This window comes from Papilio machaon, chromosome 29, assembly GCF_912999745.1.
Source record: "Papilio machaon chromosome 29, ilPapMach1.1, whole genome shotgun sequence".
In the NCBI taxonomy this organism is placed as follows: Eukaryota; Metazoa; Arthropoda; class Insecta; order Lepidoptera; family Papilionidae; genus Papilio; species Papilio machaon.
The window spans coordinates 1,418,580-1,435,854 of record NC_060014.1 but is presented as its reverse complement, the minus strand read 5'-3'; the positions used below and the strand labels follow the sequence as shown (position 1 = coordinate 1,435,854).

The 17,275-nt window shown below is 32.7% G+C and overlaps 3 protein-coding genes across 4 annotated transcripts; 1 reads left to right on the top strand and 2 right to left on the bottom strand.

The window, feature by feature from the left end:
- Positions 1-123: 123 nt before the first annotated feature.
- On the bottom strand, positions 124-5,555 carry LOC106712086 (inactive peptidyl-prolyl cis-trans isomerase shutdown-like). Its single transcript, XM_045685377.1, has 6 exons — positions 5,373-5,555; positions 4,962-5,078; positions 3,975-4,123; positions 2,590-2,705; positions 1,985-2,187; positions 124-869 (listed from the first exon to the last, which is right to left on the bottom strand). The coding sequence occupies exons 1-6, from the start codon at positions 5,423-5,425 to the stop codon at positions 128-130; spliced, it is 1,380 nt and encodes a 459-aa protein (XP_045541333.1). The 5' UTR covers positions 5,426-5,555; the 3' UTR covers positions 124-127.
- A 374-nt stretch (positions 5,556-5,929) lies between these two features.
- On the top strand, positions 5,930-9,147 carry LOC106712090 (gametocyte-specific factor 1 homolog). 2 transcript variants are annotated; one of them, XM_014504535.2, is made up of 4 exons: positions 5,930-6,111; positions 7,441-7,616; positions 8,107-8,238; positions 8,976-9,147. In XM_014504535.2, exons 2-4 carry the CDS (start codon positions 7,443-7,445, stop codon positions 9,111-9,113), a joined length of 444 nt encoding a protein of 147 aa, XP_014360021.1. In that variant the 5' UTR covers positions 5,930-6,111; positions 7,441-7,442; the 3' UTR covers positions 9,114-9,147. The 2 variants fall into 2 exon arrangements, with proteins under 2 accessions (XP_014360021.1, XP_014360020.1); XM_014504534.2 differs by having other exon boundaries at positions 5,933-6,111; positions 7,435-7,616.
- Positions 9,148-14,676: 5,529 nt separating this feature from the next.
- LOC106712089 (protein HGH1 homolog) lies at positions 14,677-15,882 on the bottom strand. Its single transcript, XM_014504533.2, has one exon. It carries the CDS (start codon positions 15,812-15,814, stop codon positions 14,732-14,734), a length of 1,083 nt encoding a protein of 360 aa, XP_014360019.2. The 5' UTR covers positions 15,815-15,882; the 3' UTR covers positions 14,677-14,731.
- Positions 15,883-17,275: the final 1,393 nt, after the last annotated feature.

The following is a 17,275-nucleotide window of genomic DNA, read 5'->3' as shown; positions in this document are numbered from 1 at the left end:
CAAACATCTTTATAATTAATATAATAAATGGTAATAAAACAATTTTTTAAATATAATAAAAAATCTTTATACATTTTTTACGCTTAAAATCAACTTACAAAATATACTATTTCGTTTTAACTCATAACTAAAGTTTTACCACAGTCACTTTTTTTCTTTTTCCTTCGCCCTCTTCATCGACAACTAGTCCATCAAATTCAGTTACTAACGCTTTCAAAAAATCCAATTCGTTCCTAGTTAGACCAGTTGGCAACTCGAATTGAGCGCAACCTTCATTCTCAACCAAATTTTGACACATCTCCCGGACGCCATTTTGAAAATCTTCATCCACGTCATAGACAACATCTGTTTTTTTCTGTGGTGTCGCCTTAAAAGCGTTCTGCCACATTTCCTTCTCCTTTTTCGATGACTCTTGAACATAACGTTCAAAATCGACTAACGCTTTGCCAATTTCTTTATTTTTCGGTTCTAATTTTAATGCTTTATTATAATATTTTAGTGCCTCTTCCCTTTTACCTAACATTTCGTATGCTCTACCATAATAAAATAATGCTTTACAATGACTTTCTATATCAATAATTTGATCTAAATTTTCGCACATATTTATTACGTATTTAGGTTTGTCTATTTTATAATAACACACTGCTAGATTCACAAAGACAACTATTTTAAGTTTTTTAACTTCATTTTCTTCGGATTCATTATTTGGTTGTGATATTCGTAGCACTGAAAGGGATTGTTGGTAATTTTGTATGGCTTTTTTATATTTCTTTTTATTAAACAATTCTTTAGCTTGCGCATGTAATGATTTCACAGTTCTTATTGTTACTTCAAATTTCTTCTGTTCTTCCATCGGTAGGTCATTGAATCTTAAAGAAAATAAAACATATTCAAAATCAGTTAAGATTCTTCACTTTAAAAAAAAAACAGATTAATATGTCTACTCTTTTCTGAACTTCCTTAACAATATTAAAAAAATATATAAGAGTCAATGTGCAAATTGACAACTTTACAGGAGACACTCTCAAAGTTACAACTATATAGGAAAATAGACCACATAGGCCCTTTTATTTCAGCAAAAAAATAACAGTTACAAATGTAAATGTGTATTTATGTTTAGTGCATGTTAACTAAACTAAGAGTTAGCTTTTAAAATCATCATCATCATCTGAGGCGCTACAGCCGCGGGTGGGCCTGAGCCTGGTCAAGTAAATTCCTCCACACTTGGTCTACTTTGAGCTTTTAATATAAAAAAGTAAAAATCATCAATTTGTTACTTTGACCCTTATTACATAGAACCCATCGACATATATTTAAACTTATAGACCGACAATGTTATCTGAACCGGTGGGCATAAGCCTAACTAAATTATGTCAGCTCATTAGCGCCCCCCTGGCAATGTCAAAAAAACTTGAGAGGTGTGTTGGACACACACCACATCCGTTCCACACCCGGATGGAACGAAGTTCCTTTCAATTAATTAGTGAAGGAGCCAATGTTTATTCTATGAATAAAAAACTTAAGTCTTCACAAGAAGTACATTTTATTTCTATGAATTTTCGTTATATATTGTCACGTCGTTGCCATGGTGAAGTAGCGCTCATTCGTCTATAGCAAAAAGTGTCGTGACAACTTTTCGTAAGAATTTTTTCCGTCTAGCCCCCCCCCCCTTTCACAACGCGCGATAAGGAACTTCGTTCCAAAAGTGTCAAAAGATCCTTGTTGTACTGTAGCTGCCTTGTATTTTTACCTTTAAGAGTATTTTTAGTAGGTTTTTATATATTTTGTGACAGGACTAATCCCGATAGCAGCGCGAATAGATACCCTTTTTTAATATTATAGAATACAAATAAATAACAATTAAAAAATATATACATGTCTACTCTTTGTATAGACATTCACAGATTAATAAGAATAAAAATGCTTAACATGTCTACTCTTTGCCAAGACCTGCAAAGATTAAATTAAATAAAAAAACACTCACCTACTTCCAGCCTGCGTATCTCTAACATTATACAACACAATTACAAACAATGCAGGTTCAGGTTTCACACGGGGTGGGGCTCCCTTCTCCCCCCACGCAACTTTAGGCTGCAGCAATAAGTGGAACCTAGCTTTAGGTCCCCTGACTGCTGTCAGACCTATTTCTAAACCTAGCAACACGCTGCCTGATCCTAAACGTATATGCTGTAAATAAAAAATAAGGGTTGGAATGTTTGCTTTTAAAGAATACATTCAGAGGCGAAAAGTAGTATTTTTAGTATGAAATCTACGCTAATGGTCTACCTTATTCACTAATGTCACTCAGAGACAGTGTAGCTTGCAAACAGTGAAAGAATTTTTCATATCAGTTCAGTTTAGAAGTCTATTCAATGCAAACAAACAAATCTTCCCTCTTTATGAGTATAAAAAAATGAAGGAAAACATCTTGACGCTGCAAATATCTGAGAAGAAATTCAATGATATGTGTGAAGTCAACTCGCATTGGGTCAACGTGGTTGACTACAGCCTAATCACCCCTTAGGGTAGGCTCCGAGCCCCTCAGTGGGTACGTACAGTGAGCTGATGATAGAAATGTACTCTACATACCAGTGGCATGCCAGAATTCATTGTAAGTGTTGAATCAAATGGTATTATAGCTTTCTCCCAATAAGCAGCGTAGTGTAAAGTAACTTCAGCATCTACTGGTACTAAGGGACCATCGCCTAAAAGAGGTAATATAATACAATCTGTATTCATAACAACTAAAAATACATAATCCTTACTAATATTATAAATGCGAAAGTAACCCTGGTCTGTATGTCTTGCTTTCACACTAATAAAGGCTATTTTATAATGTGAACAAGAGTTGTAAAGGGGTTAAAATGTTGTATGGAAACTTAAGTTCAAAGTTTCCAGTAAGTGGAAAGTTTTACTATAAAGTGTGCAAAACAATACAGAATTGGAGATGAAAGTTTATATGGGAAAATGTAAGGTTTATGTGAATGTTTTGTAAGTTTAATATATTTGGTTGAAATCTTACTAATATTATAAATGTAAATGTTTGGATGGATGGATATTTGTTTCAAGATATCTCCGGAAAAACTAAACAGATCTCAATGAAATCTGACAAATACATAGATCATAGACTATCAGAATACATAGGCTACTTATTATGTTAAATTTTTAACGAACAGAGTCGCGGGCGAAAGCTAGTGTTTCATAAGTTTAAGTAAAAAATTATCCTAAGTCATTAAAAATGGTACCCGCAGATTAAGGGACTGCTGGGGTTCTTTGGCGAGCTGGGCTGGCTGGAGTAACCCACAGCCTGCCTTCACGCAAAATACACGCTTGTTTTGGAGTTGCGGAAAACTGAGCCCCAACTACTAACTATGGTACCCGCAGATAGAACCCGCAGAACCACGAGAACACTTTACGCTTTAATTAAAAAACTCAAGGAAGTAATATGAATCAAAATAAACTCTCTCGTTAAGAAAAAACTATGTCACATAGAAAGAACAGACATTTACAAAGCTAGCGCGTACCATCTTTAGACCACATCATCATTTCATCAGGTGGGATAGTGCTAGCTTATTCAATATAAAAAAAAACATAGGTTCTAGATCAGGGATCCCCAAATTATTTTGGACAAGTGACCCCCTTTTCCAAAATTAACCGTTACCTCAGACCCTCCAAAGCCAAATTACCTACTTTTAATATCAACTAGCTTTTACCCGCGACTCCGTCCGCGCGGAATAAAAAAAATAGAAAACGGGGTAAAAATTAACCTATGTCCGTTTCCTGGTTCTAAGCTACATGCCCACCAATTTTCAGTCAAATCGATTCAGCCGTTCTTGAGTTATAAATAGTGTAACTAACACGACTTTCTTTTATATATATAGATAGATATTATATCAGTCTCACAATAGAACTTCATATGAATTCTGCCGAGCTTCTATTCAACCTTTAAAGATTTCTGAGCAATGTAAACTAACCTTCTTCAATAATAAGCATCTTTACATCACCAGTTGGTACACAATCAATCATTTTAGCAGCTAAATCTTTAAACGAATGATATTCTGGTGAAGATAGCATCATCTGTTCTGTTGAACTTTCAATATTCTTCAGAATATCTTCAGCGTCACTGCAACAATGAACATAAAACAATTAATAAATCAAACTGACTGTACTTCTATATTACTCTAATGCATTTTTTTCATAATTATTTTTGAAACGAGTAAACGGCCACAAAAATACGTATCTGCAATTGCAGATGCATTGTGTACCTTTAACTGGCAGAGGAGGGGACAGACAGAAAGAGGATATAATCCCTTCCTATGCATACCCTCGATCGTCGAAATCCATTTTCCCCTTCCCATTCTCTCCTTATAAAAAGGATGAGAAGGGAAAGTGAACTAAAATTAGGCCTACTTCAGCAATTCAAGCATACTTAACTACAAAACGTACTTCAGCAGGTCCAAGTGCCTACCAAGTGCTGAATCAAGTGCTATATATATACCTGGCAGGATGCACAATAAAGGGGGAAATAAAGTTGAGTACTCTTTTCCTTTTGTACTCACACAATAATGTGAAGGAAAAGTGGATTTTAAGGAGGGGACACATAAGAAGGTGAAATATTCTATTTCCGTGTGTCTGCCTTCTGCAATTGGGAATATCTATAGGCAGCGGTCACTTCTCTTTTTAATTTCTACCTAATTAAAAAAATGATCTCTCCTCTACAGAATATAATTTATATGTCAAATGACACTTAAAAATCTGTCAAACATATAGGCTACAGGTAACACTGGTTTCAGTAAACTAGGGAAGGTATGTCCTATTGACATCAGCTGCAAGTTAACAAGTTTTGACTTGTGGTCTACCATTAATGGACAGGAGAGATATAATAGACATTTTGCCTTTGTATAAGTCCCCTCTCCCATCAAGTATTAGCTTTTATATTAATGCTGTATTGTAGCAATTACCTGTCATCTTCATCAGTATCTAGAATTAAATCATTGTTCATATTTAATAAGGAATCAGGCCTCTTCTTTTTAAAGTCTGTATCAATGTGGAACTCCGTTTCTGATGTAAATAGTTCCCTGTAACAAGCAAACCATGACGTAGATGTATTCATACCTGTAAGATGAACCTGGATATGTAAGAAACTCAGGTAAGAGAGAAACCTTTAAAAACGAGAAAATATCGCGGTCCCTTAGACTTTCGCTTATCCAGGTTAGACTGTACTTGTTTTTATTTTAAGATATAACTTAATTTAGTATAGAATGTTTATAAATATCGTTAACTGTGGATATAATGGTGGTCAGGTTACTCTAAGGAAAAAAAAGATCATTGAAATTTAAATTCATAAAACAATAATTTTGTAATGTTCTTACTTTAAATTAATTCCTTTCGAAAGTTGTATGGGCTCCTTTAAAACATCTTCCATTTTGAACTATTTTTACAAATTATCTCTCGCTTAATTACCTAGGACCAAGTATATAATATAGGTCTATTCTTTATCGTCTTTATCTTAGTTAATTACAAACAAATAAATAAAAAAATCTAAATTGTAATTTGTAAATGTCAAAATAAAACGGCGAAACGGTCAAACTTCAGAAAACATAGAATAGGCAAGTATCACTACTACCTTCTTCACCTGGAAACTGGAAATTATCAAGAAAAATAATAAATTAGCAAGTAGATAATCTTAGCAATTACTTAAAAAGAACTTAGGCTCATGATTATTGATTTAAACGTGTCCTGGTGCTCATTCTAGAGTTTATTTCAGAATTTATTCGCTCTAATTTTAAAAGCTGGTATCACTCAATTTATATATTCTATTCTGTTTGAAACACTGAAGTACTCAGATTAAAAAAAACCTATTTTAATTATCTATGGTTTGAATAAAACGATTTATGATTTTAATACACAAATGTCAAACAAATTAAGATTTCTTCTCTGAACTTATTTGTCAACGGCGCACGTCGTATTTTTCCTAAATATTTCCAATACAATCCCAATATCAAATTGACTGAATTATCAGAATACTTAAATATTTATAGCGTTAAAAGTAGTTTACAGAAACTTCTTGTCGTCATTCATTTTGCAGAGCGAACAAATAAGGATCTAAAGGTAAACACGTTATTTAAAAATATATTTTTCAGAAAAATCTTATGAAAAATGCAGTATAGATAAACAATGAAGTGTTCTGAAGTAATTCCTGTTATAATTCAACAAATTTGCTTGTTTTTTGTCTTTTCTCGATATAGCTTTCACTTTGGTAGTTTTACATTTTGTCGACGATGTCAAAGTTACCTGTTGCTTCAGAAACATTTTAACGCATGTGGTAAAATTAATCAACATGTAAGATGTTTTAAAACGCACAACAAATGCATTTTATATGTTACTAATAGTTGACTAAATGTAAGAAAAAGTAGAATATAAAAAGTTTTTTTTGTCAAAGATAGTGCCTAGGTAAATCTTAATATCTAATAAAGAATTAGGTAGGTAATATTTAATATTTGACAAACAACTCGATTATTGTTTAGAACAAAGAGCAAAAACCTTTTACAGTGTCCACAGTTTGGATCATAATTTAATACCAGTACTAAATGAGTACTAAAAGATCCAGTGAAAAATTTATAAAAAAGTTTAATATTACATATCTATTAAAAGTTAGAATATAAATTGAATGAGGGATACAAGAAAATAATTACAAATTCTAGGGCTTAGAATAACAAACCCCGTTGTATTGTAACACTAGCTGTCGCCCGCGACTCTGTCCGCGCGCAGTTAAAAAAAAAATTAATTGAAGGCGGGTTATGAAAAATAGATGTTGTCTAATTCTCAGACCTACTGAATATGCTGACAAAATTTCATGAGAATCGGTCAAGCCTTTTCGGAGGAGTTCAAGTTTGAACCCCGTGACACGAGAATTTTATATTTAAGATTACCTGTGGGGACATTGTGAGCATCACTTGATGCTCACAATACTAGTTATAAGCTAACTAGATTTCGCCTGTGATTCGTGAGCCTTTGTGTTCTTCAAGATTATGTTCTACATCTGTGCGAAATTTCATCAAGATCCATTGAGACATTCTGGACATATCTTCAAACAAACATTCATCTAAATATTTGCATTTATAATATTAGTAAGATATGATGACATTTTACTCTATCTCGTTTGTTTTACATTGATTAGGTATAAACTAATTCTCAGATAGACATTACATTGATTACCAATTCAATCTATATATATAAAAATGAATTGCTGTTCATTAGTCTCACTAAAACTCGAGAATGGCTGAACGGATCTATCTAATCTTGGTCTTGAAATGTTCATGGAGGTCTAGGGAAGGTTTAAAAGGCGAGAAGAAATTCATACCACTATTATGTTTTTTTTAACTGCGCGCGGACGACAGCTAGTCTAGAATAAAAGAGAACATTCAATCTAAGTTTCAGTTATGGCAGATCCCAGCCCATTTACAATGATGACTTGTCCATATAATCCAGCACATCAAGTGGAGAAATATAAATTACAAACACATTTACAAAAATGTGCGAAGCAGTATGTCAAGGGTAATAAAGTTAGTTGCCCATTTGATGCAACACATGTTGTGAACGAACCTGAATTAGATGTGAGTATTTTTAAAGTAGAATTCCAAGGATTGAGGTATTTTTTTCACTTATAGAGATGTCTAACCCGAGTTTCACTTAAATGGCTTGAGTCTGCATGATTCAGTTATTCAACTTCAACTTAGTTTCAACCTCATTGCCCTAAGCATTTACTTCACATCATCATCAACTCACTATACATCCTCACTGAGGGGCTCGGAGCCTACCCTAAGTTAGATGTGACTAGGCCATAGTCAACCACAGCCAAGTGTGGGTTGACTTCACACATATCATATAACTTCTTCTCAGATATGTGCAGGTTCCATCCTAATGTTTTCCTTCACTGCAAGAATGTTGGATAAATGTACATATGTAAATCGAAAAACACATTGGTACATGGCGGGATTCGAACCTAGGACTTACAGATTGCAAATCAAGTGTTTAACCTCTGAGCCAACACGCTCCTGACGACATGAACAGTGTAAATTCTTAATTTTTTCTGTAATATTCCAGCATCACATAACAGTATGTCCGAAACGATTTATGCTGGACACTCAACTGTATATAACTGACGATGACTATAGACCGACAGTGGGTCTCGCTGCACCAGCCCCTGCTGTGCCTACCGAAGAAAATTGGGACGATGTGAGTACAGCTTTGATATTTTCTAATATATTTTACCTAAATTTATAAAACCTTGGATTTTTTAGAAGGTTAATAAGAAAGTAGCCAACTGAATAGCAAATAGATATCTGAAATTCCAGATTTATTACTTAGATCATATCTTTAATTGACGGAGGAGAGACGCATAGGAAGAGAATAATTGCCCTTTACATCCTCAATTAAGTCAAATTAAAGGGAAGGAAAGAGGACTAAAATTAAGCCTCTACAACTCACTTTCATCAGTTGAAATGTGGAATTGCTTCCATTGACGCCCGTCTTCTGTGTGGTTGTGGTATTCCATCAGGCTACCATTCCCAATTATATATATATATATATATATATATATATATATATATATATAGGTACTCTTATAAAGGTAATTATATATATATATATATATATAATTACCTTTATAAGAGAAGAAAGTTGACCTCATAGAGGCAGAGGAAGAAGATACTCACCAAGTCTACATTATTTTATTAAATTAACTGTTGCCCGCAACTCTTATCAGCGTGGAATTAAAAAAAAGTAGCCTATGTGTTCTTCCAGACTATTCTACATCTGTGCCAAATATCATCAAGATCTGTTGAGCCGTTTTAAAGATACCTTCAAACAAACATCCATCTAAACATTCGCATTTATAATATTAGTAAGATTGTAGGAAGAGAAGTAGAATTGTTCTCCGTTGCTAACAGTTATCTTTATTTGATATGTGACAGGATTGTTGCGTATCATACAATCCAGAACTCCACAAGAAACCACCTCATGTGATAACTAAACCTAAAGGTGCAATACCATCGGAGCGTAGAAAGAAACGTATGGAAGGTGTTAAAAATTACCGACCACCACCATCTTAAGTCTTTAAGGATTTCATAACCTTTAATTTAAACTAAGAGTTAAATTACTTTATTAATACTAATAGTCAACCTTTTTGCTCTTTTCGTTGTGCTTTTTGTAAAGAAAGAGACATAATTATATCAAAGTGTTCCCGCAGTGAAATTTTATGAAAGTGACAGTTATAATAACACAGTAGCGCCCCCCATATGATTTACTATAGTTTTCTTGTATTAGTAGGTATGATTTATAATAAAACGTTCCTGTATGAATAATTAAGTTTAACCTACATTTGACATGATAGAACATTAAAATAATTTTATATAATTAACTAGCTGTCTTCCGCGACATCGTCCGCGTGGAATTTAAAAAAACTTACATAGACTAAGTTTTTGTTCTTTCAGACTATGTTATATATCTGTGCCAAATTTTATTAAAATCCGTTGAGTCGTTCCGGAGATACCTTTCTAACGAACATCCATCCATCCATATAAGAAAAATATAATTAAATGCTCAAGTTTATAAATGTATAACTTTTGGAAAAAATTAATGGAAATTTGTAAAAAAAAATCTTAAAGTAAGACTTTTATAATTTAAAAAAAAATTTGATTATATGTATTTTATGTCATGTATTTTTTTTACTAATAAAAATGTAAAAAAAAAAAACGATCTTACTGTAGATAATTAAGACTAAAAACGATTAAACTTTTCCTTTCCTTATTTGTATTTTTTTTTCAATTAAGTCAAACTACATTAATATTTGTACATCTTGATATTTCTAAAAATAATCTTTGCTGACTTGTATGACTAAAAAAAAAACCATTTTTTATTCTTCCAAAACCTGTAAAAGTAACTTAATATATAAAATTAAGCAATTTCTTTCATTGCAAAATTTTTATAAGGAAAAAAAATCTAATCAAATGATTTGTGATTTTTTCTATTTTTCATTGTTTTTTTTTTAAAAAATTGAAGTCAATTTTATTTTGCAAATACATTAATAATTTTTTTTAAAAGTGACGAGTTTGCAAGGTAAAATTTACAAAAATAGTAGAAAATTGGTTATAGCGACCCAAACAATATACAGCTGAATTAAATATAAAGCCGGCTCCTCATGCTTTGTGTTTGCTACAAACAGCCACAATTACCAAATACCCAACACAAACATTCTCACGTTTGGCGAACTTACTAGTTTATTCCAACAAAACTTTAAAACAGGGATCCCCAAACTATTTTGGACAAATGACCCCCTTTTCCAAAATGAACTGTTACCTCAGACCCCCACATGGCCTTCTTTTAAGATCAATTATTATTATTAATTCTGACTTAAGTCAATAGAAGACAGAGCGAGAATTAGCAATGCTTTAAGTTGACCACTTTGGTCCTGGTGTAGAAAAACCAACATAAATGCCGATCTATAACAAAAACAGCAAACACCAAACAAACAACAACACATTCATATTTATCATTTGGTACTGTTCGCCATTGTTTGCCAAACATGAGGAGCTGGCTTTACATAACGTCACAAATTATCGTATTTGTAATAAAAACTATTAACTACTATGACATGTTCTAGGTCCCTTCAATTCAGTAAACAATTAATGTTTTTTTTTTTTAATTAAAAGATCTAAAAGTTTTAATTAAGTTTTCAAAGGTAATATTTTTTTGTTCCTAAGTTAAGTATAACATTATGTTAACCATGTAATATATCGATGGCTCCTATGAATAAGGGTCAGTGTACAAATTGACAACTGTATAGGAGAGGCTCTCAAAGTTTCCATATAGGAAAATGAGCCGCATAAGACGTTTTACTTCAGCAAAAAATACACATTTACACATGTAAATGTGTATTTATGTTTAGTGCGTGTTAACTAAACTAAGAGGTAGATTTTAACATAAAAAAGTAAAAATCATTAATTTGTTACTTTGGCCCTTATACATAGGATTGAAAAGTTGATGTTCAAAAAAATTTATGTTGTGAGAAATAAATGTATAAATATTGTATTTTTTTATTTTACATTTTCCTTATCCTATTCAATTCGTATGTATGTTTTTTTTGTTTGTAATTCCATAATTCTTTTATTCATAAGCACAGGTGGGCACAGTTAATCGAAAAGTTAACTTCGTTAATCGTTAATTCGTTAATTAAAAAATTAACTTCGTTAATCGTTAAAGCGTTAAAATCTCGAAAATTTAACGCAAGTTAAAGTTAATCGTTAACAGTTAACCATACCTACTACATAATACAATTATACATACTAATTTCACACTTATTATCGTGGCGACACTTGTTTAAAATTACACATTAGTATTAGAGACAAGTATGAATGCATTATAGTATATTTCATTACGAGTGCGGAAAGCATGTTATTGCAAAGAGTTCCGACAAATGTCTACCTGAGTCGAGGCGCAGCCGAAGGTGAGGGTTGACAGTTGGTACAAGTTGTAATGATAGTTTCGCACGTGTACTAAACAACTATTTTTGATACAGTTGCGAAAAAATGAAGCAATTTAATAGAATAATAAAACCACAATAAACTCAACTAACTAAAATGTTTGGAAAATGGCGCCAACTGTAAAAGAATATCAACAGAGATTTTTTTTGTTCACCCATTCTGGGTAGGCAAAGGGAACTATGCCCAGACAACCAAGTCTTCAGTAGATTATTTTTATTGATATGAAATGAAAATGAAATTTAATGAGATGAAATAAAATGAAAACTAACCTAATTCATTGAATCAAATCATTAAATCTGATATTGTAACAAATTAGGAGCTTCTTTTTAGAAATATTGGCATGAATCGTAAAAACTTCAATGATTTTTTTTTGTAAAAAATTCGTGGTTGGTTTTTAATAGACATTATTTTGACAGTTGGGAAAGAGAACGCAGGAGTTTGGAAAAGCTAAAAAAAAGCACGAGTAAAAAAGTGTTTTAATACAGTTGCTCAAAAAGTGGCGTATTGCAGGGACGAAGAGCGTTCTGAATGTAGGCTATGACATACTCATGCTTTTATATACTCGTAATGAAATATGCTATTTCGAACCTTCTATTGATTTTGTCCTGTTGGTCACGTCTTTTCCGGACGCTCTGATGCATCACACTTGCACGCAAACTTCACATATATCAATTATCAACTCTTTCGTTCACCATTCGAGTCGCCGACAGTCGCCCAACATAGCTGAACTTACGAGCGTGGCGTGGCGCGTAATTTAAACAAAATGACAGCACGTCTCCAAGTTTCTAATTTAACGATTAACGGACTTTTATTAACGCAAGTTGAGTTTAACGGAAGTTAACAAAAGCGTTAACACTTTTTGAAGTTAACTTAAAAGTTAATCCGTTAAGCAAAATGTTAACTTCGTTAATTAACGATTAACGGATTAACGAGTTAATGCCCAGCTCTGTTCATAAGGTATAGTGTCATTTGGTCCCATTTATAAAAATAAAAAAAATTATCCTGTACTTTTCGAGTTGCACTGAAAGATCAACTTATAAAGTTTTAAAAAAAAATAAACTCAACATTTTTTTTAATTTGTCAAATTTCTTTTAATAACTACTTGATTCAAAATAAAAAACTGTTACAACAAACCTATCTAAACAATTACATCTTTATAACTCTTTAAATAGACTTATTACAAATAGACATGTTTGTATCATCAATTCATAGACAAATGATATGTGTAAATATAATTTCTCATTTCTATTGAATTCCATCATAGATAAGGGCTTGATTTTTATTGAATACTACCTTTTACCCGCGACTCCGTCCGCGCGGAATAAAAAAAAATAGAAAACGGGGCAAAACTTATCCTATGTCCTTTTCCTGGTTCTAAGCTACCTGCCCACCAATTTTCAGATAAAATCGATTCAGCCGTTCTTGAGTTATAAATGGTGTAACTAACACGACTTTCTTTTATATATATAGATACTAGCTTTTACCCGCGACTCCGTCCGCGCGGAATAAAAAAACATTGAAAACGGGGTAAAACTTATCCTATGTCCTTTTCCTGGTTCTAAGCTACCTGCCCACCAATTTTCAGTCAAATCGATTCAGCCGTTCTTGAGTTATAAATAGTGTAACTAACACGACTTTCTTTTATTAGGTCCTTACATATGAAATTGGCGTTTTGTATGGGAGGAACAAAAAGTCGAATATTTTTTAATATAATATATTTAATTAATCAAAGTATGAACCAAATTTTTGTATGCACTTTTGCCATCTCATAGGTAGTTCATTGATCCCTTTACTAAAAAAACCAGTCGGACGGGAATCAATAAAATCTTTGAAGGCGATTTGGACTGCCCCATCGGAGTTGAATTTTTTCCCTTGCAAGAAGTTATCCAAATTTCGAAAAAAATGGTAATCTGTTGGAGCAAGGTCCGGGGAGTACGGAGGATGTCTTAGACTTTCCAATTGAAGCTCTTCTACTTTAGTAGCCGTCTGTTGCGCAGTGTGTGGTCTAGCGTTGTCGTGAAGCAGCAGTGGCGTGGAGCGATTGTCCAGCCTAGGTTGTTTAGCCGCTAGCTTTTCCATCATGGTTTGCAATTGCTGACAATAGACATCAGCCGTAATAGTCTGGCCAGATTTGAGAAAACTGTAATGAACAATACCGGCACTAGTCCACCAAACGCTTACAAGTAACTTTTTGGGGTTAATTTTCGCTTGGGGCAGGATTTGGCTGGCTGGCCAGGATCCAACCATTGTGCTGAGCGCTTCCGATTATCGTAAAGAACCCATTTTTCATCACAGGTAATGATTCGGTTTAAAATACCTTCATTATTGTGCCGGTTCAGTAATGTAACGCAACAGTCGACGCGCGTTTGCCGGTTTGCTACAGTCAATTCGTGAGGTACCCACCTTTCAAGCTTTTTAATCTTCCCAATTTGCTTCAAGTGAATTAAAACAGTTTTATCACTAACATCGCAGCCTGCAGCTAACTCGGACGTGGTTTGCGATGGATCCGCTTCCACAATAGCCTTCAACTCTTCATTATCAACTTGAGTCTCAGGCCGTCCACGGGGCTTGTTCTGCAGATCGAAATTTCCAGAACGAAAACGTTGGAACCAAAAACGAACTGTGTTTTCTTTTGCAACACGACCGCCATACACATCATTCACCCTTCGAGTCGTTTCCGCAGCACTAGTGCCACGGCGGAACTCGTACTCGTAAATAATGCGATATTTTAAGTTTTCCATTTTGTAAAATGAGTGACGCAAACAGAAAAAAACAGAAGAAAAAAAACAAATGAATGACGGTCATCGAACCACAAATACATGAGTCTATAGCTGTACAAATTTGAATTTGGAATTCCTTACCAAAGAGGAGAAATTCGTGATTAAAGTGGCCAGTACGAAAAACGCCAATTTCATATGTAAGGACCTAATATATATATAGATAAGATATAATCATACACTATAAATCTATATATATAAAAGAAAGTCGTGTTAGTTACACTATTTATAACTCAAGAACGGCTGAATCGATTTGACTGAAAATTGGTGGGCAGGTAGCTTAGAACCAGGAAAAGGACATAGGATAATTTTTACCCCGTTTTCTATTTTTTATTCCGCGCGGACGGAGTCGCGGGTAAAAGCTAGTAATATATAAAACATTTATGTATACTGTTCTGATAATTATGAATATTATCCTTCATTCAAATACTCAGCATCCATTTTTTCAAATTTATCAACCATGTCTTCAGGTATATCTACCTTTGAAAGATCCTCCGCTCCAACTTCTTCTTCTTTCTGTATTAATATATCAACCACATTTTCACAAGCTAAACGGACAGACGGTTCTTTTTCCCATTTATGTAACTCTCTAAGTACATAATAAACTCCATTGTCACGTAAAATTTCTCTATATTCACGTTTAGAACATAATTTATTTAATGTCTCTAATATCATTTTTCGTAAATCAATATCTGTTTCTCGTTGTTTCTCTTTTGGTAAATATTGCAACGCTATTGGTAGCTTATCCATTTCATCATCAGAATACTCTTCACCACCCATTAATGGACCTAGTAAGTAAGTTAGTAAGTCTAGATCAGGACTTAGGAGAAGTTTATGATATTGTACATCAAATGTTATATTTCGTATAGTTCCGATGGCGCCACCTCTTCGTATTATTGATTTTTCATATTGACAGAAAGGTAATAATTTTAACAGTGGCATATGTGGATTTTCATTTGTTAACCAATTACGTACTCTTTCACTTCGACTTAAATTACTAAACATAGGTGCGAGGTACTCTAAATTGCAACCTTTTTTGTTGAATTCTGTGTTAACGAAGACATTTAAAAGATTGTTTAAATGCTTATATAATATATATACACATTGTTCTACGTTTTCTTCGACTCTAGTTATATTTGAAAGTATCATACACACAGCATCAGCGTGAGTTTTCTGAGCGTCTAAGACATAACCAACAAAAATGTCTATGACACTCTTGTTATCGTTCGGTTTGAGCTTTAATAATTCTATAGAACCTTCCGAATACGCTGTTATATTTATAAGAAGCAATAAAGCCTTTTTAGTGACATTATCCACTTTATCATTTGTGCAATCGATGACACATTTTAAAATATTTTCATTTCCCACTAATATTTTGACACCACCTTCGGTACCGGATACGCCGATTAGATGATCTAGAGATATCAATTTTAGATCTATCCTTGATTCTGGTTTAAGGAATTGGTGTAGTTCGTTTAAAGTATCTTTTGCCATAATTCTGCTCCGTTTTATAATTTTTACGTAAACATGTGGTTTGTGTTTACTTTTAATGACATTGTCATTTTGACAGTTGAATGTTTTGATTTTGACATTATACTTTTTTCCAAGCATTAGATACAAAGCTTTTGTTGCAAATAATTTTCTGTATTAAAAATAAAATGAAGTTTTCGACATGGTATGGTTTTTTTTAAAATATTTCTTATGCTTCTTAATTAAATTTAGAAGTTAATTTCAAACCAAACTTTTTAACTCTCCTCTTAAAAAATAAAATTTATGTGCCAGCTTTTAAGAAAAGCTCTTCATGAACATTCGTGTTAAAATTTCATCAATGGGTCAGAAGAAATTAAACATTTATCGAGTGAGAAACATATTTATTGAAAACTCCAAAACAAATCACAATATTCTAAACATATATCTAATTTAAAACATGTATAAAGAAGCTTACATCTAAATCGATTGAATGAAAATCTTTGGTGCACGAATCTAGTGAAATAGTTTGAATCTAGAATTTAAACAACACAGCCTTTTTAAAAATACAGTGCTTTTATATGTAGAATGGAAAATTTTAACTTTAATTTTGCGACAATATTCTGAAGGGATTATATTAAAAATCGTAACAATTATAATATGGCACTTAGAAATAGACTGAATTCGAATAGAGAGGGACATTAGAATTTAAAACATGATATATATTAACATTTTATAAATATTATAAAGCTAATGATAATGACAACAAATTGTAGTGTTTCTAAATTTTAACATCACATAAACTTTGAACTATATAAAACATAATTGTGAATAAATATATAGTTTAAAGCGTTGTCTGGTCAGCTCTTATATATCTCCACGGAAAGTCATAGGCGTCGTCAAATGGAGGCAGAATCGAAAAATTGTAAAATATATAAACTACGACGTAATACTAAGGTGCCTAAAATCTCTATGGATCTATGTAGATAACTCAAAAACTGTTGTTAGTTTAATTGAAAAATTAGACTACATAATTTATAAGCGTTCCCTTTGTAATAAAAAAAATATTTTTAGTACAAGCCTCCCTCTAGACCTAGCTTAAATCATCGACTAGTAAAACCCTTGGCTCGAATCTAAGGGGTGAATAAATCCAGTGCGGGACGGTTGACTACACTTAAATGTCTACGCAAATATGTGTAACATCATGCATAAAACGAACCTATACAAAATTAACAAATAGTGAAGCAAGTAACAGCAAATTTTGGATACATATATTCATATTTAACTTAAAGTCTAAATCATATTTTACGACTATTTTCATTAGTTATAGATGTGATTGTTAATGCCATATAATTAATTTTTAATTTTACTGCCGTGATATGGTGAATTTAATAAAAGCGTTAATTTAATCTGTCAAATAACGTTAAACATAGACTAAATATAATGACGACTAATTTTATGCTAATAATTTTAAAACAATATGCATTC

Excerpts from the sequence above, each read along its gene's own strand:
- LOC106712089 (XM_014504533.2), bottom strand. The coding sequence starts at position 15,814 with ATGGCAAAAGATACTTTAAACGAACTACACCAATTCCTTAAACCAGAA.
- LOC106712090 (XM_014504535.2), top strand. The coding sequence starts at position 7,443 with ATGGCAGATCCCAGCCCATTTACAATGATGACTTGTCCATATAATCCA. Across the intron at positions 7,617-8,106 it reads TGAACGAACCTGAATTAGAT|CATCACATAACAGTATGTCC; the intron begins GTGAGTATTTTT and ends GTAATATTCCAG. Across the intron at positions 8,239-8,975 it reads CCGAAGAAAATTGGGACGAT|GATTGTTGCGTATCATACAA; the intron begins GTGAGTACAGCT and ends GATATGTGACAG.
- LOC106712086 (XM_045685377.1), bottom strand. The coding sequence starts at position 5,425 with ATGGAAGATGTTTTAAAGGAGCCCATACAACTTTCGAAAGGAATTAAT. Across the intron at positions 2,706-3,974 it reads GATGCTTATTATTGAAGAAG|GCGATGGTCCCTTAGTACCA; the intron begins GTTAGTTTACAT and ends TACCTCTTTTAG. Across the intron at positions 870-1,984 it reads GATACGCAGGCTGGAAGTAG|ATTCAATGACCTACCGATGG; the intron begins GTGAGTGTTTTT and ends ATTTTCTTTAAG.